This window comes from Rhipicephalus sanguineus, chromosome 7, assembly GCF_013339695.2.
Source record: "Rhipicephalus sanguineus isolate Rsan-2018 chromosome 7, BIME_Rsan_1.4, whole genome shotgun sequence".
Lineage (NCBI taxonomy): Eukaryota > Metazoa > Arthropoda > Arachnida > Ixodida > Ixodidae > Rhipicephalus > Rhipicephalus sanguineus.
In genome coordinates this window covers 66,926,740-66,945,856 of record NC_051182.1, presented here as the reverse complement: position 1 = coordinate 66,945,856, position 19,117 = coordinate 66,926,740, and the positions used below count along the sequence as shown (strand labels likewise).

The following is a 19,117-nucleotide window of genomic DNA, read 5'->3' as shown; positions in this document are numbered from 1 at the left end:
TAAATTTCATCGCGCAGCAGGTTGTATCACGTCACTAGTCCGTAAAGAACACGAATGTGACTCTCGGTCAGAGGTGCAGGTTTCCCATTTGCCTGTGGAGGGCCAAGGCTAGACTACTCTTCATTGAAAGTGTTGTACACAAAATAAATCTGTCATTGCTATGATAAAAATTTACTTGTTAGTTTGCGCATGGTCCTTTCCAGCATTATACATGTGTAGAACAAAATGCATACCCTGATTATGGCTGATAAGCAGAGTGTATAACATTGGGACGAGTTGGTGCATAGCTCAACGAAAGATTTTTGGCGCAAACCGAGTCATATCCCATCTTTTCTCGTTTATTCCTCGCCTTCGGCTTGCGCCACAAATCTTTCAGCTAAAAAAATGGTTGCTAAGGTATGCAACCAGAGGAAGTGGCGGGGGGGGGGGATCAAGGCTTCTCCTGTGGGCGAACGATTAGGCAGGGGGTCCCTTGCATTTGGGGTTAAATCGCAAGCTTTTTTTTGTTTTTTTCGCTTACATGATGTACATGGCAAGATTAAATATTACCCTCCATTAAATATTTTCTTTTTGTTGAAAATCATGTCACTTACACAGCTGATGCCACAAGCTTGTACTACGGTTACACCATACCATACCCTGCTGCTGCAGGAGATAAGGGGAGCGCTGCTGTAAAGAAGGCAACAAGCAGTATTAACATGGCATATTACTGGTAAACAGCGTAACAACGAGCACACTTAATTGTATGTCCTGTCAGGTTCTCCAGCTTTGATAGAACGAGCATGAAATACACATTTCCACCTCTGTATGACCATTTTTAAGCCAAACTAGTTTGAATTACTTGACACTGCAATCTCTGAATTGAAAATAAGCTACTTAAAGCGAGAAAAGAATTGCAGTATGGTATTACCTCGCTAGAGAAGGGCAAAATCAAACGTGGAAATTTCTATCTGGCTCTAACCACATTAATTTCGAAAATTCAGTGCACGTTTAGACATTTCCGTATAAAGCAAAGTGAAAAAGAAAGCACTAACTTACAGACACATAGTAAATGTGCAGCAATAATACGAACACAACACATGAAAAAACATTAGTACTTGCAAACATTGGAAAACAAAGGAAAGGAACACATAACTGTATAGTGTATAACAAAAGCATACAGAGGCAATAAAGGCTAGGCATTATATCTTTACAAGTCATTCAAGAATGAACAATCTCATTGTATTTGGCACATTTTACAACCGTTCTATCAGCATTGATGTAACAACACTCTAAACGTGAAGTCACGAGCAAGTGAACATTCTTTGGCACACTGTAACCACTCTACTTGTTTTATCACGCGGAGACGACGTGTATATGAGCATATATTTTACGTTACAAAACAATAACGGAGTGTGCACTTGAAAAAGAGTATATATTTGGGCTAGTGCTGAATAGCTGAGCATTTTCAGATGGATTCTTGAAAAAGTTTTTGGCTATTTGTGTGACACAAGTGTTTGTGCAGAGAAAGGAACCAGAGGCTACACTTTGATTCCTTTTCTCTTTAAATCTTTCACACCAAATGGCTATGGAATTTGGGTAAAAGATGCTGTATAAAAACACATAATGGTCATTGGCAAAATGCAGAAAGGAAGGGATTGGATAAAAAAAATTTTCTAAATATAGAACCTGAATACGCCTTTCAGCTTCACTTTCTGTTCTGGCCCAAAGATGTTTTACAGAACCTGGGGTTGCTCTGTATTGCTAAACTATTTTGTGGCACTTGTCGCATTCAAAGCACTTATTGTTCATCATTTCATAAATTAATATACAGCGCAAGCAGTGAGTAACCCTTTATCTACACTTAACAACAGCCTCTGTAGGTCACAGTACAAATGGGCAAGGCGTCTTGCTGAGGTCAGCCGTGATAACATTACCTGTTGATAAGGTCAAAATCTAGTGCACGCAAAACAGGCTTCATTGTTCGTTACTTCTGGTATGGTATGCGCGTTGTGACTAATTCTGTGGAGCAGAAATTTTCCTTGTTCATGCTAACCTATTCCTTCATAGCAAGCAGCTATAGGCAAACACTGCTACTCAGTTTTGTTCGTTGGTATGTCTAGCTTTACTGTGTGCGAGTGGCCAACATGATGAACTTCCCTAACCAACAATTGTACTAATTAGTACTCTAGTAAGCAGCAACTACTAGAGTACAAGCATTGGCGTGCGCAGGGTTTTCCTTCAGGGGGGGCGGGGCGAAGGTTCTTCGCAGCGCCCACCCTTCCCTATTATATCAATTTGTGGGGCTAACTTTGTGCCCCCCCTCTTAGGTGAATAGGGGGGGGCTGTCGCCCCCCCTGTGCACACGCCTATGAGTACAAGCATTGTTTCTGAGGGCTCTCGGCTAAGGTGAAGGCTTGAGTGAGTTGGCATTTTGATTGTGAAATTTGGACACTGCACACAGTGACAAGACGCAAAAAAGGAATAGCGCACGCATACAACGCTAGGTCGATCACATCTAAAGTCGATAAGTCAATCGCAACTATATCAGTGCTACATGTGAAATAAATACCAGTGCAGCTAAACCTTTAAAGGAAAAAACAGAGAGTACTAACAATAACCGGCAAAGTGATATGCCTCCTCCAATAACATACATTATTTGTAGACGACTCTTCAGTGCATTCTTAGTTTCTTTTTCTTTAATCGGATAACAATAATTGCTGGGGTTTCACGTGCCAGACCGACGATATGATTATGAGGGATGCCATAGTGGAGGGCTCTGAAAATTTTGACCAACTGGGGTTCTTTAACTCCTTTAAAAGAATAACTATTCTGGTATTTATATCACACATACCTCCAGTAAATATTTTAGTTGCGAGTCAGTGCTGTGTCCATGTGCCATCCATCTTTTTGTTGTCTGCACAGCGAATGAAGTAATGCTCACGGGTGTGGTCCTGCTTCCTGATCATCAATTTTCTGCCGTATGAGCGCACATGTTCGCAGTTTAAAAAGTGACTATATTGTTCGTTAGGCGTTCTCCTGCAAATGACATTCTATAAAAGAATAAAACAAAGGAGTGTTATCTTGCACATACTGTCCAGCAGAACCTAAAGCAATGCACCCATTGTGATGCCTACTGTTTCGTGCTGCATAAATAAACATTTGATCTTCCTTGTAGAGTTACGCCGTTGGTTTTCTATTTTTGATCGATGATAAGAAGGGAACGATTTTCATTGACTTAAACGTACCACTATGGTGCAAAGGGAATTCGTATTGTTTTCCCAAAAAGAAGGCCCATAGTTAAAGAAAAACTGGTCCTTCTCTGGAAGGCAAATCTGTGGCTGCCCTACAGAGGTATTTGACATGGGTTTACTAGATTACCAGACACGGATGAGCTTTCTTCCTGCGAAAAGTGTACGGGTTTTCTTGGTAGCTATACACTATCTCATATGAATGGCAATCTTCCTTTCATAAAGCTTTCTCCATTTTGAGGCTGCTGCCAAACTTATTTGTCAGCGGTGACTACGAACACTAAACTACCCTGGTGGCTTCTTGACGGTCACCGTCGAGACCTCCTCCGCAATGCCGCAGAGGTTTTTGCCGACGGCTATGTACAAGTAGCCGCCGTGACCGTACTGAGGACCCCAGGAGTTGCGGACGATGTAGTGCGGCACCTCGCCCCTCAAATCATACCCGACCACCTGCACCGCGTGGTTCCTTCCGGCATCGCAGTGGTACCGAATGATACCACCCAAGTAATCCTGCCACGCCGTCGCGTCCACGGCCGTGGCCAAAGGTCCCACGTTGGCGATGAGGTCCAGCATCCTCTCCTCGTTGCCCACGAGCCTCTCGCAGGTGTAGTCGACGAGCTCGGCGGTGACGTCACTCGTGGCACTCCGGCACTTCCCGGTGGAGGCGGTGAACGGGTACGCGCTCTCGGTGACGAGCTTGATGCGGTTCTCTCGGAGCCACTGCATGGCGGCGCAGGTGTCGCCTCCGTTGCAGCCGTGGTTGGAGTTGTTGGAGCAGTCCACCATCTGCTGGACGCTGAACTCGATCAACTTGCCCGTCGCGATGGCGTACATGCTCTCGACGTTTTCGACGGTGCTGATGGCCCAGCAAGCACCGCAGTTGAGCTGGTTTTTGACGGGCGTGACTGCACTGCGGTTGCGCCAGTCGAAGTGGTCCGGGTATTGACCTCGCACCAGGGCCACCTTCTTCGGAGCGATCGGTTGTAGGAGGAGCGGGCCTATGTCGTTGTCGTCGCCCAGTATCGTCAGGTCGGGGAAGAGCTGCCGGACGACCTCGTCTAGGTCCGCCGGAGGCGACGACAGGACGTCGCGACGGAACTCGTCCGGCGTGAAGTCCGAGAAGCGGGTCAGTCCGTAGCGCGCCGTGTCGCCCGTCGCGTTGCGGCGGGCGATTCGGTCGAGGCTGTCGCGGAAGGCGGCGAACCGCCGGTCGTACTCGTCGCTGCCGGCCTCGTAGCTCTTATTGTACCGGACGACGTACTGAGCGAACGCGTCTTCGACGCTCGACGCCACGATCGGTGGCCCCGAATCGTCCGTCGGGATCGTGATCGAAGCGGCCGCCGCCACGAATGACAGCAGCGCCAACGGGGTTCGCCGCATCGTCGCAGTGAAACAGCCGATCGGTCGGGCGTCGTCGAAGTGTCCGGTACACCCGGCGGACGACGCGTTCCAGCTGATATCTCGTTCGGAGACATCACATATCGAAGTTTCGCTTCCCGTGCCTTATCGCCTCTCACGCAGTACAACTTTTATCGTGCGTTGGTCCGCGCGTGACAAAAGCCGCGCCAGCGCGCGGTCGTCCCAGACACGCACGCAAGCGATCGCGCCAGCTGTTAATAAAGTGTGCGGATACAAGTGACGTAATGCAAGGCCAAGCTGGCGCCCTTCCGTTAACTGGCTCGTTTATTCGCGCCTGAAAGAGAAGCTCGCAGTGTGCCTGTTTCGTCGAGATAACGGCAACAACGGTTCGAGTGATTTCCGTCCCGGAAAACATGAGCGCCCGTTTTATGAAAGTTTCTACGCGCTACACAATTATGAAATTCGCGCTCTTTTAGCGCCCCGCGGGTCGTCCACATCCTTCCCTTCCCCTGTCGCTTAGGTATGATAAATGTGCAAGGTGGCTCGGTATTTCGACTTAACGCGTTCCACAACCTTCGTAAACGGGTAGCGAAAGACTTGACGGAGTACTGCCAGAGAACTACCTGGTACTACGCGACTACGCGAGATAGCTCAAATGAGAAACCGAAACAAACAAAAATAATGATTGTATCACTACGGCTACCGCTCTCGCCAAGAGGTCGGATAGGTACGATTCGTTGGAGGAGAGCAGAGGAGAGTGTTGATCGTGTGTGTGTGTGTAGCGGTTGTTTGTTCGTGCGTGTTTATGTCGCACAAACGTCGCAGCATATTTTGCCGGGACCGCGTGACATCGCGTGTTGTGCGATGATGCGAAGTGAGCGCTGCCGGTGCCCACGCGCCTAAATGAACTGCTGCTGGTCGTCTCGCGTGAGTGCAGCCTTGCTTGGGCACAGCGGCATCGTCCAATCGCTTTCGCGTCGATGTTGTGCTCGCTTGCACGAGCTTGAGACTCGAAAGTGCCTCAGCTACGCCGCAGTCGTTACAAGGTCCCTGTTTGTGAACGCATTGCCAAGGTATCTCTAGCACCCGTGTCACGCTGCATGCTATTCGTGGTGGTTTCGCTTCCTTCGCGTCGATGTACTGCTCTATGCTGTGTCGTGAACGCGACGGATTCAGGAGCGGTGTACCCCTACATTTCTGTTTTTAGCCATAGCCTAGCTCGACTCGTAACTCAGCTCAGCGCTTGGTGTATATAAGCACATCCTTTTGTCCTGTAATTCGCGCTGTTTTCCCAGGGTTCCGATGGGTGCTCAATCGGTGTCGAAAGTTACACTAGTGTCGCACATTGGCACTTTCGATCGCGATCGAGAGCGAGTATCTTGACCGTGATTGGCTCTCATTCTCCGCTTATGCAAAAGAACAAATCGCGATCAAGGAATCTTGAACCTGATCGGTCTCGATCGTGAAAAGTGCGCTATAGTGACACCCCTATCATTAGTCGCACGAAATGAGGCGAAATCCGGTCGTCTATTGACCATTTTATAAATTAAGCATTGACTATGTGACCATTTCGAAAAGTGACATCCACTGTTTTCAACAGTGCACATGGCTTCCATTCGTGAAGCCTCATCCTATAGTTTTCGCACGTGGAAAAACGCGAACTTTTTGCGTTTGCGATACTTTAGCAGCATGTATGACCATAGGCGTGCGCACAGGGGGGCGGGGCAGGGTGCGCGGCCGCCCCCCTAATCACCTAAGAGTGGGGGCGCAAAATCTGCCCCATACATTGACTTAGTAGGGTGGGGGGCGCGCTGCGATGAACCTTTGCCTGGGGAACCCTGCGCACGCCTATGTGTATGACACAGATGTTCCGCATAGCACATGTACACTGCCATCAGTTTTGTTTTTGTTTGAGGGGGCGGTACCGTAATGTGCGCAGAACTATTTATATTTGTGGATCCCAGTGACAGTGATATTTTTGCACTTGAAGAATGCTTTCTTGCACAATGTCAGCAACCTGTATTGTGTTGCTGTTTTTTGGTGGACAAAAATGACAAAACGTCAAAGGCACTGGGGACTGCGTGTAATTTGCCATTGCACCTAGTTCTCTGACTTGGTTTCAAATCCAAAGTGTTTCGCATTTATAGATGCAGTTTATACTTACGGGTTTAAGCATTGTTAGTTGCACACCGCTATAAAAAAAGCAAACATTGTAATAGAAAATATAAAAAATTTAAAGCATATCACTGCGAAACAGAGAAAGACTTGCATGGCTATCAGCTGTTTAATAATGGGAGGCCATTCAGTGATGCACGTCCATATGTATTCTAACTCGTTTAACTACAACATCAGAAAATTTGAAGAGTGAAATTCACAGAGCAGTGTGCAAGCTTATAGGTGCTGCATTAACTGATACAAGAAGAGGCGTTCTACAGAATGCTTCATGTAACCACATAATGTATGATGATGCACAACTGAAAACAGAGCAGCCAGTGAGTGACTCAGCATAGCCGCTTTTCAACCAAAGTGGCTATTTCAAATCGCTTCCTTTGCGACCAACTTGGTCATGTAATTGTTGTGAGTCACCAGAGTGAATGAATATTTGGGATCCATTTAGAATATGTTCTTAGTGAAAGCGTGTCTTGTTCTCTTAATATTTTTTTTCTAAATATTGTGCTGCCTAATTGGGGGTGTGGCCCTCCCCCGAGGGCTGTTCTTACGTGAGTCTTTACTGTTTGTATGTACTCTGAGGCTTGCACACTGCTGAATGAGACTTCACAAATGCTGCTCTTTGATGTGCGCAAATTTTGTTATGCCATATGCTTGATATTGCTCAGTAAGTGATGGGACAGGACATATGCACTCCAAATAGCACATACTATATCAGAGTGTGTGCTCCTGTTAAATAATTAATAGTTGTACATGTCCGTGTACATTTTGCATTGGCCCCCATCTGTTTCAGAAGCTCGTGTTAATATGCTTCAGTAAAAATGCAAGAACAAGTGTTTACATCTGTGTTTATATCATGGGATGTTTTTTCATGTTCTGCATTTAAAGGCATCGGCATCTTTTTGTTTTGACTGAATATTTAATTTCAAATACTCATCTGCACTTCATTTCCAATTGCACTGGGGTGTCTGCTGTCTTGTAGAAGTATTATTTATATTGTGAGAAATCTACGCATATTTTGTTGCTAAAGAATAATAGGGTATGTGGACTAGATAACTGTAGGCTTTGCATTGAGTGCTCGAAGCACACAAGATGTTATCTGCATCGGAAGCATCGAAAGAAAAAGAGAAAAGAGCTGCTTATCAATTTGTAATGCACCCTGCTAGTTATCTGTAGACTGGCTCCCGACTCAAAGTATTATCTGTGCTTGATGATAAGGTGTACTTAAGCATTGAGAGTTTGTTTTCACAAATGTGGAAATACTCCTAACTTTCCCTGCAATGGTGAAATCCTGCAACATATTACAGTTAAAGAACACTCTCCATTTTTTTTTGGACAATGGGTTTACAGCATATTTTCATGCGGCTTATTTCTCCTGGAGTGATAGCATGCTCTTGTGGCATGTGAAAATGCAAAAAAAAAAAAACAAAACAAGGAAGCCAAAAACAGAACAACACAACCTGCACGAAATACACAGAAACAGAAACAATAACGGAAAGAGATGTGACTTCACATACACGCAGAATTATGGCTAAGTGCATTGTATACATAACAAAGAGGGCACATATGATTAGGAGTGTCTGCCAGATAAAACATGCTTATCCTGTATCTCTGTGTTGCCCACTACGACGCGCAGGCCGCCACTGCTTTGTTTAGGCAAGATGGCGGCTGCTCCTACTTCTGCGGCATCTGCTTCGACTTCGGCTAGCTATGCGAGAAACCGGCTTGCTCACGAAAAGTCTCCATACCTCCTGCAGCATGCCACCAACCCCGTCGACTGGTGAGCTACAACTCTCGTTCGGTGTGGATGTGTCGGAGTGGCATCAAACTTTGACACAAATGAACGCAGAAAGTCAACGAAATATCTGTGTGGTCTGGTCAGCATTTGGTTGATATACCATTTCATTCGCGTTTAAAGTGACTTTTGCAAGTGTGCACTTGCAACTGTCTATTAGAGGGCTTGTATGATGTGACAGTTCTGCTTGTTGTTCAACCGGAAATGTTGATGGAGCCAATGTTTTGACAGTAGGGCTTCGTCTTCATCGTCAAAGAGAACTCCTCATGTCAAAGCTCATAAATTTAAGCCATCATCTTTCCCTGAACTTCTATCTTAATTGTTTGAAGTTCTGTCAATGCTGTTCAATTACTTCATTCACTGCTGCAGAATGACCAGTTCTGATGATAATGTTGGTAGGGGGTATGCTTTAGGGCCACTTGCAAACGACAAAAAGAATTTGACCTGGAATTGAATGATATTTCATCATGTCAAATGAGCTAGAAAAGTGAAAAAAAAAAGGGATTAATTCAATAGATCCATAGATACAGTTCTGTCGATATGTAATAATACATCATATGCAACAATAATATGTTTTCTGTGGATTCCAGCCACTTCATAAACATCAGCTTTTCACATTGAAAGCACGCAGTGCATCACTGCAATTCCATTAAAAAAGACTTGAAAAAGTGAAAGAAGTTTAATTGTTATTACCATGAGAACATGTGGACTCATTTTATGCCTTCAACATACAATGAACCTGTCAAACCACTATCCACTAAATGTTGATTACTGTAGCTCACAGCAATTAAAAAAAGACTGTACAGTGCAGTGATCTGATCAAAGTGCACCTTGGATACAAGAAATGTCCCGTGTTGTGGTAAAATAAGACAGTCTGTGGTTAGAATCGTAGGCCTTACCTAATGGGCTAGGTGAGGTCTGGCTTAATTCATTAGAGACGCACACCTAAGAGTACCTTGCTGCTGTTTAGGCATGCATTTATGCATTTTCATGTGCATTAAAAGAGCACCGCCATCACACACAGTTGTTGGGTACAATACCTGATGTGATTGTATTCTTCTCTCTGTTACCGAGACAGAAGTTCAGGTGAACATGAAGGTCTAAAGTGGTCCTGAAACACTTTTCCAAGTAATCATTGAATGACCTGAATATTTATTGCCTCGCGAATTGATTGCCGCAAAAATTTCTTGAATCCGTCAAGGATTAGTGGTGTTACAGAGATTTGTCGCACGCTTTAAACACTTTCTCTGTTCTCTCATCCTGACGAGCACGCTGGAAGCTAAGCAGGGAGGGATGGCATGGGGGGATAAGAGTTACGTCAGCATGCAAAGAGTGACATTGAAATGTGTCTGGTCCATTTAAGCTTCACCAGGGTAGGGTGGCTTGAGATATACGAGTCACTCTGACTACGAAAACGGTTTTGACTTCCCCATTAAGTATGACATTTGGAAGTCTATCAGATTCATCACTGTGACGAGGGCCACTTTATGTCTGGCTTGCCTTGAAATATTCAGCATAAGGCTTCGATGTTTCTGAAGTTTGTATAAAGCACAGTACGTGTGAACTAGCCAAGCATTTTTGTTTAGCACTCCACCATCGGTAACATCACTAACTGCATGCTATTAATTTGTGTTTGAGTTAGGTACTCAAAAGAAGCAAAAGCTTCACAAGTAGTCAAAGCAGCAAAACCTAGTTGGAAAATCATTGTATTATTTGTAGGTACCCTTGGGGCGATGCTGCATTCAAGAAGGCCAAAGATGAAGATAAACTCATTTTCTTGTCTGGTAAGTCTAATATTGGCTGCTTTGCTTAGTGCATGTTGGCTGGCAGTTTAACTAAATCTACTCAGCTCAGGAAACTTGGTACTGCTATAATACTGCACATTGGCACTGCAAAATTTATCTTTTGTTTTTTTAGTATAAACCAAAACCAGCACTTTTTCTTTTGGAGGGTTGACCTACATTAAATGAAAATAGGAAAACACAGCAGCATAATTACTTATTCTTTCAACGAAATCATGCTGCGAGATTCTGTACGAAAAACACTTCTTAAAAAAGAAATGGTGCTCTTCTTGCACATGCCCATACTGTTCTTAAGTGTTACTGTCATCTTCATTTCCATTTAAGCTTTGCTTGCACCAGTGCCTGCATGTGCAGTGATCAAGATAGCAAACTGATGCTGTGTCCAAATGTTCAGTGTATGTTCACATGCAACATGGCCGACATTATGCATTTAGTGTGGGAATGTTTATTTACCATTTGTTTGCCTGCTCAGGGTCCATGTTTCATGGCGTTTTTTTTGGTAGCCCGATGTATCTCGATATCTAGAACTATGGCAGGAGGTAATGCCAGCCAACACTCAAGCCTGGGTTATAATCAGACTTTACTTATCTTAAACACTCTACTCAAGTTACTTTATCTTAAATGCTGTTTCGAGTATTTTCTTATCTTGCCAATACACTGAGAGAGGAGTGTTTCTGCTGTAACTTAAGTGCATTTCACAGTATCTTGCACTCGGTATGTATTTCGAACAGTCGGATTTCATATCCAGTCAAACCTGGCTGTTACGGGCATAATTCCTCTGTTCGACATAACCAGGCTGAATGGCTGCATACACTCTCACCCATGTTTACATATGCACCAACTTTACAAGGCCAGCATGCTTCATGTGCTGGTATGCCTCCTTATGTGACTCATGCACTCATACACAAAAAAAATTACATCCACATTGCATGTAGACAAGCATATATAATTCCCCCCTCTTTTGTACTCAATTTTGTTAATGTGAAGCATTCTATGGGAAGCAGGCAGGGGCTTCAGAAGCAATTTTTTGGTCAGTAATAAAAAACCGTTTTCTGAGGTAATAGTGAAAAAGAAAAAAAATTCTCTATTGATGTGAAGCAGGATGTACAAACTATCACCTAAAACTATAGTCAATATAAAGATACACACTAGAACAATAATTAACTTTGAAAAAAAGGTGCACCATTTGTATGAAGCAGGGTGTATTTACCCAGAATGAACCAGCAATGATACATTGCAAAATTTCAGTGCGCACAAAAGACAGAGACACAGTGTAGGGACGAACAAGCGCAGCACCTATACGCACCATGCACTGAAATTTCGCGATGAATATGAACCAACTATCCCAACTTTCAGTTTTACCACCTGCAATGACTCAAGTTTTGCTCTCTGCTCTTAAAACAGTGTGATAGAGCCTTTTCATAATCCGCAAGTGCGCTTCCCTGCACTGCACATTTGCTCAACTAATGGCGGCACCTGTCATTCTTTAAGTGGAGAGGAGGAGGACATAGTTGAACGTGCCGGGGCTTAGTCTATTAAACATGTTTATATCGAGAGAGCCGAGTCTACATTTTCCGTGTCATAGCGCAAGCAAACTACGCTTGAACACGCTGTTTGCAGAAGTGACTAGCCACCATTAGTTGGACTGACTGCATCACAGAAAAGCTAGCTTTACAGTTATGAAAAGGGATTATAGAAACAATACACGTGCATTACTGTGCCTAGGCCTCACTTTATTAGATGTGTTGTGCTCTACAACAGTTCTCATTAGGAAAATCAGCTGCAAAAATAGTTTTCTTGGCTGATGAGAGGCAGTCATAAGAAGAGTGTGCTGCACCTGACCTCACCGTCGCTGATCCGAGCTAACCATGTGTCACCTGCCAACGTACGCAGTGGGCTACTCAACGTGTCACTGGTGTCACGTGATGGAACGGGAGTCCTTCGAGAACGACGACATTGCCAAGATCATGAACGACAACTTTGTCAACGTCAAGGTGGACCGCGAGGAGCGGCCGGACGTTGACCGCGTCTACATGACCTACGTTCAGGTGTGGATACCATTGCTGATGCTTTTTGGCATGTTGCCTTCCTACGTTGGCATGAAGGAAAGAAGTGTTAATTTCAAGGGCTCGTTTTCTTTGTTATACACAGTATTAATGAGAACTAACAGACAATAATGCCAAGGAAAGTATAGGGGATGTTTTTAGTAATAAATGTAAGGTAATTGTGAAGAAAGAAAAGTGGACGAAAAGATAGCTTGCCGCGGGCAGGGACCGAACCTGCGACCTTCGAATAACGCGTCCGATGCTCTACCAACTGAGCTACCGCGGCGGCCATCCCCCCGTCCACTTTATGGGGTATATGTGTGCATTTAAACGTGGGAGCGTCAGTCAGCGCCGCCAGTAGCCATGACGGCGAGTGTGGAACACTCTTTTTCTGCCTCGTTGGCGTCACGTAGCACGTGAACTTCCTACGTTGGCATGTCATTCAAGGGACTGGCAACTGGTCACAGCGTGTGATTAGATCCTGGTGGAAATGTAAAGACTGTGAATTATAGTAAATACAGATTATAGTGAATTACAGATTCAAGCATCCTCTTCGCAATCAGAGTAGGATTGTTATTTTTAAATCGTGTTTAAAAGTCGCGAAAAACCAGTAGTATGTAGTGCAGCCTAGCGGAGGAGCCTTGAAGCTGGATTATGGAGTTGTCCACATTGCAGTACATAGTCTGATGCTTTCATGTGCACTAGAGTGAGGGCTCAAAATTAGATTATGTATATTATTATCCATCTCCGCTCCATTTGGTGCTGCTTACAAGATAAAAGGAGTTGATGCTGGGAAGCCATACTGCATTTCGCGGCAACTAGTGGAACATGTCGAGCTGCGGCGCATGCGTGCAGAGGGCATGCACGCATACACCACAGATTGAAAAATTCGATTTATAAACGTTTCACGGTGTTTTCCGTGTTGCCATTCTGTGATTAGACACTCTGATCAGTAAGCTTTCTGTTGCGCTAAAGAAAACAAGTGTCATAAAAATTGGTTGCCAGTCCCTTTGATTGTTCTGGCTTGTGGGAGGCGATGAGGCCAAATAGTCACAAGAGATGCAGATCTTGGAAGAACATCCTGCGAAAACCATCGTCAATCGTTCCCAGTTCAAGTGAATAGCCATTCACTTCAAGAAGACATTTGCTGTATTGAAGGAATGGTGATCGTGACAGTGTTGTATATTTGTTTCAATGAGGATACTCAAGTAGTGTTTGTTGTTCTGTTGCCTAATTTTGAAGAAAGCAGAGTCATTAACCAGCGCATCTGTAGCAGTGGTACGGGCAGGCAACTTGTTCATCTCGAAGAGCTGGGGCCGTATCCTGAAACGAATCACTTTTGGAGATGTCTCTTTCAGTGTCCACTGATTGAGGCAAGGCAGACAAGCAGTCACTTCAGTCATTGCACATGCTGCATTATACATCACGCAAAGTGTCACTGCCGCCAAAAGTTATTTTCTCAGAATACGGCCTCTATGATAACCTTATGTTCGGCGGTGAATGTGCCCCGAAATATGCGTCACCTCGTGCAAAGTTGGCTTGAACTACTGAAAAAGTACATAAATATGTCACGCTGGCTCCCGGATTGGCTTTGCTCCCATACTGGCTGCAAGAACGGTGGCTTGACTACACTGAGCTGGTCATGGAAAGAGTGAAACACTGAACTGGCACTTTATTGAGAGATTAACTGAGCAGGTGCACCAAACCAGAAACCCTTGGAAAGGAGGCGTGTAGAGGTTTTCTTTATTAAGAGAATTTTGCTTGTGTTGGCTTGTAATGATTGCGTTTAGGTCATTCGCGTGCTGTTTGTTATTTCACTGCGTAGTAGTGCTAAGAAGCGGTGTTGGCAACCGGCCCGTCTCTAGAGGTAGTTCAGAAAGGGACACATATAACGCCAGAGTGTACACTAGTACTGATATGTCCGGACTGCGTTAAACGTTCGCTGGCGCCAGTTTAGCCTGGAGAGACTTTCGCCGAACATCACTTTTTGCATGCTGTGAGGTTTTCGGCTGGAGAGACCATAGCTGAAAACTCGGCGCAGTAGCCCAGTAGTGCTATTTGTGTTCAAGCGAAGCTACTGCTGAGTAAGAATGACTCAGAGCACTGTACTCCGTTTCATACTTCAGGTGCAACACTGCGGCAGCTATGCAAGAAGTTTGGTTAACAAAATATGTAAGTCTGTGTATCTCATGCTTGGCCTCTGGAATTAGCTCTTGCTGCGCATTGTTGGAGCTAATCGCGGAGGCCGTCATATGAAAAAGAAACACGCTAAACGATCCAGACCAACCTATTCACAACTGTGTAAATAATGGGGTTTGTTTATTTTCAACTCACAAAACATCTTGATTTATTACTCAGCCCAAAAAGAAAAACACATTACAGGTGGTAAATTCACTGAACTATTTCTTGGTTCAAAAACATCTACTGCAAGAAGTCTCGCCAACTTCCATATTGTTGCACTTGATGTATGAAACGGAGTACAGTGGTAGTAATGGTAAAGTCATTAACCAGAGGATCTTCATTTAATGTTTCGTTACATTGTTGCAATTTTAAATGCACACCAGAGTTTGTTGAATGTGCAGTTTGATACACACAAGAGCGAAGAAACGTGTCTAGTGGTTGAGGCCCGGCATATGAACAGTAGTGGAAGCACGTGCATGAGCCAGCCTTGAAGTAACTTACACATGTTTCAATCAATCAATCAATCAATCAATCAATCAATCAATCAATCAATCAATCTGACATGTCTCGCTTGAAGACAACGACGATGAAGTGCGCGCGCGACACACTGGCGCTGTGGCACGAGCGTGATTCTGGTGTCGAACGTTAGCCATTCGTGACTGCAACGCCTAAGCTGCGCTTTTTAAAGTGCTCATGTTTCCTTGTGTAAAATAAATCGTCGTACAGCCACAAGTGGCTGTACAGACGTAACAGTTGGCGACGAGGAAGACTCTGGACTCACCGGCACTTCACCGACGTCAAGGAACGGAACGAGATGGTGACGCCTGACTTTGGTCGGCTACCCGAATTCAGCGGCAGCTCCGGCTCCTGGAGATCCTGGTATGGGAGGCTACAGTTCTTCTTCGAGGCTAATGACATTACGGACGCTTCCAAGAAACGTGCTCATCTGCTAACGTTATGCGGGGAACAGACTTACGACGTCGTCTGCGCCCTCGTTCAACCCAAGCAGCCCAACCAAGTGAGCTACGATGACATAGTCGAGTTGCTCAAGGCGCACTTTGATCCACAGCCGTCTGAGGTCTTCTGCAGGGCACGCTTCCAACGTCGTGACCAACGGCATGACGAAACGGTCAGTGATTACGTAACAGCGCTCAAGAAGCTAGCAGCAGATTGCAATTTTGGAACAAGCGTAGACGCTGCGGCGAATCCAACAATGCTGCCTCTTGATGTAATGCTGCGTGATCGTTTCGTTTGCGGTCTTCGGAACGAGCAGGTCCAGCAACGGCTGTTCGCAGAAAAGGACTTGACATTCAAGAGAGCCTTTGACATTGCACTGCGAGCTGAAAACGCCGTCGAAGATCAGAAAAACGTGAAAACGGAATTCAAAGAGATTCACGAAGCCTGCACAAGTATCGGCAAGACAAAAAATCAACGTCACTCGAGTGCCTCTGCCCAAAAGAAGAAACAACACTGTTGGCGTTGTGATGCGCAGCATAGTCCGGACACTTGCAAGTTTCAGACAGCTTCCTGCAACTACTGCAAGAAACGCGGACACATTGAAAAGGCCTGCCTGAAAAAGCGGAAAGAGGCAAGAACAAACAAGAACAACAACATCGAATGTCCCCGACAAGGAACTTCGACAGTGGCCTCAGCACCAGTCACGACTCAACAGGATTCACCAGATGTGGCACTTTACGAGCTCAACACCTTAATCGACGCGTCCAGCACGCAGAAGGTCATGACTCAACTGTGCATACATGGCAAGACCTTGGAGTTCGAAGTCGACTCGGGTGCAGCCTGCACACTCATCAGTGAGGCCACGTTCAAAGCTACGTGGACAGATGACCCACCACAGCTTCAAACGGACAACATTCTCCTACGCACATGGTCAGGCCAGTCCCTCTGAGTTCTCGGATGTGCAACGGTGGATGTAGCGCACAAGAACAGGAATTTCACATTACCGCTTGTTGTCATCAAAGGAGCAGGTTGTAACCTCCTCGGACGAAACTGGTTTCCTCATCTGGGTATACAGATCACGGGCATCAAGGCCGTATCAGACGACAAACTTGTTTCGAAGCTTCTAGACAAGTACCAGCCTGTGTTCGACGAGGACATCTCAGGACACGTCGGCCCTGCGGTACAACTTGAACTCGTAGAAGGAGCGAAACCAAAGTTCCTAAAAGCACGACCAGTTTCTTTCGCGCTGCGGTCAGCTGTAGAAGCTGAATTGGATCGACTGCAATGTCAAGGCATAATCGAGCCTGCGCAGCATTCGGATTGGGCAACGCCTCTCGTACTTGTTCGAAAGAAAAACGGCTCGTTGCGAATATGCGGCGACTACCGTTGCACAGTGAACCAGGTATCGAAGAAGGCAGACTACCCACTTCCAACAACAGATGAAGTCCTTAGCCACTTGAGGGGAGGAAAGGTGTTCAGCACCCTGGATTTGGCACAAGCTTACCAGCAACTTCACGTAACGCCAGAGACAGCAGAGATATTGACTCTGAACACGCTGAAAGGGCTGTACAAGGTCAAACGATTGCCTTTCGGAATCTCTGCAGCTCCAGCCATTTTTCAATGCTTTATGGAGACTATGCTGTCTGGCATCACAGGCGTTTCCGCATACCTAGATGACGTGATCATCAGTGGAAAAGACGCCACTGAACACGCCGAGAGACTGGAAGAAGTTCTGAAGAGGCTGCGCAATTGCAACCTTCATCTCGGCAAAAACAAGTGCTGCTTTGCAGTGCGAGAAGTTTCTTTTCTGGGACACCGAATTGACGAGACAGGCGTCCATACCAACGAAGAGAAAGTTCGAGCAATAACGGAGGCTCCAGCACCAAACTGCAAGCAAGCACTTCAATCATTCCTTGGAATGCTGGCTTTCTACGACAGGTTCTTGAAGAACAGGGCAACAATTGCCAGCTGCCTCTACCAGCTTCTTCAGAAAGACGCCACGTGGAGATGGGAGACCAAGCATCAAGAAGCATTCGATAAACTGAAGAGATTGCTTCTCGGTCAGACCGTACTGGCACACTACGACGAACAGAAGGAGCTTCTCGTCTCTTGCGACGCTTCACCGTATGGCATAGGAGCTGTTCTGTCTCAATGTGATGACCAGAATAGAGAGGCGCCAATCGCTTTCGCATCTCGGACGCTAGGGACAGCGGAATGCAATTATGCTCAGTTGGACAAAGAAGGCCTTGCCGTAGTGTTTGCTGCACACAAGTTCCACAAGTATATTGCATGAAGAAAGGTGACTTTCGTCATGGACCATCAACCGCTTCTCGGCATACTGGGTCCAGGGAAGCCAACGGCTCAAGTCCTCTCACCACGGATGACCAGATGGTGCATCAAGTTGTCGGCGTATGACTACAACATCGTCTACAGACATGGCAAAAACCATCAAAACGCGGACGTGTTGAGCCGATTGCCACTACCAGAACGCCTCGATGAACCCTGGCCATTTGGCGACGTACTATTGTTCGAAGCTTTGTCGAGACCTCCGTTCACTGCTACAGAGATAGCACGTCTGACACAAGAAGACAGCATCCTGCAGAGGTTTGAGGGGGTCCGCTCTATGTACGGCTGGTGCAGAAGCCTAGCTCCGGTCCCAGCCGCAAATAGTCGTACCGTGTCAACGTCCCCTTCCCGTAGCGCGCGTCATCGCAGCTACGACGGGTTCGGGCGAATAAGGCAACAGGCTAGCACAACAAACAACACTTTATTGCTACGTTAGCAATAACGCGTAAATGTCGCGTAGAGGGATAGTCCGCTCTCGTAGAAAAACAAAGGGTATGGCTTACACCTTCGGTCGATGATCGGCTGGCGGGTCTCGGGGCGGTGAGGTGTTACTTCTCAGGTCAGCAGGGCACGAGAGGCTGTCTCTCTGCCTGGTCGGCAGTTTTGTTCACCTCCCGTGTCCTTCCCCACCGCGAGGGTTGATTCCCTCGCAGGGCGAGTTCCCTTTCCCGCGAGCCGGGAAGCGAGGATTGGCGCGCGGAGTGGCGGGAAAGAAGGGGTTGTTCGGAAAGGGCGACGGTGCTCCTCTCCTAGTGGTTCCCTGGCTCCCGCCGTCAGTTCGCGATCGCGCCAGCCTTAAGGAAAGGAAATGGGCGCGCGTGCTCCCCCACATCCTCCTCCCCTTAAGGAAGCCCTCGGACGACAGAGACTGAACCATGAGGTAATATTTTGTTATTCCTCATCGAGGAAGGCTTGGACGGATCGGTCCAGGTCCGTGCCCTCCTGCGGTTGGCCCTCTGCCGTGGGTGTCGCCGGTGCCCCCACTGGCGTCGCCGCTGCCTCCGAAGTAGCCACCACCGGCCTCGTTGCGGTCTTCGCTGCCGTGCCCACTTGCGTCATGGCTTCCCCAGTCGTCGCCTCCGCCGTCACTGCTGCGGTAGGTCTGGTCTGCTCCTGCAGCCCCGTGGTCCGGACCGCGCCTCCTTGGGCCCCGCCTCTCTGGTCGTTGGTGGCGATTGAGAGGAGCGAGTCAACGAAGTGTTTCGCTCCAGGCGGCCTCTCCAGCATGGTTAG

The 19,117-nt window shown here is 46.4% G+C and overlaps 2 protein-coding genes across 2 annotated transcripts in view; one reads left to right on the top strand and one right to left on the bottom strand.

Annotated features, from left to right (window-relative positions):
- Positions 1 to 3,264: 3,264 nt before the first annotated feature.
- LOC119399488 (cathepsin O) lies at positions 3,265 to 4,793 on the bottom strand. Its single transcript, XM_037666292.2, has one exon. It carries the CDS (start codon positions 4,608 to 4,610, stop codon positions 3,516 to 3,518), a length of 1,095 nt encoding a protein of 364 aa, XP_037522220.1. The 5' UTR covers positions 4,611 to 4,793; the 3' UTR covers positions 3,265 to 3,515.
- A 543-nt stretch (positions 4,794 to 5,336) lies between these two features.
- Positions 5,337 to 19,117, top strand: part of LOC119399487 (spermatogenesis-associated protein 20) — a 48,093-nt gene continuing 34,312 nt past the window's right edge. The window contains exons 1-4 of the mRNA XM_037666291.2: positions 5,337 to 5,662; positions 8,395 to 8,538; positions 10,273 to 10,337; positions 12,249 to 12,403. Coding sequence (XP_037522219.1) covers positions 5,493 to 5,662; positions 8,395 to 8,538; positions 10,273 to 10,337; positions 12,249 to 12,403 — 534 coding nt within the window. The 5' untranslated portion in view covers positions 5,337 to 5,492. The remainder of the gene's footprint in view (positions 5,663 to 8,394; positions 8,539 to 10,272; positions 10,338 to 12,248; positions 12,404 to 19,117) is intronic.

Excerpts from the sequence above, each read along its gene's own strand:
- LOC119399488 (XM_037666292.2), bottom strand. The coding sequence starts at position 4,610 with ATGCGGCGAACCCCGTTGGCGCTGCTGTCATTCGTGGCGGCGGCCGCT.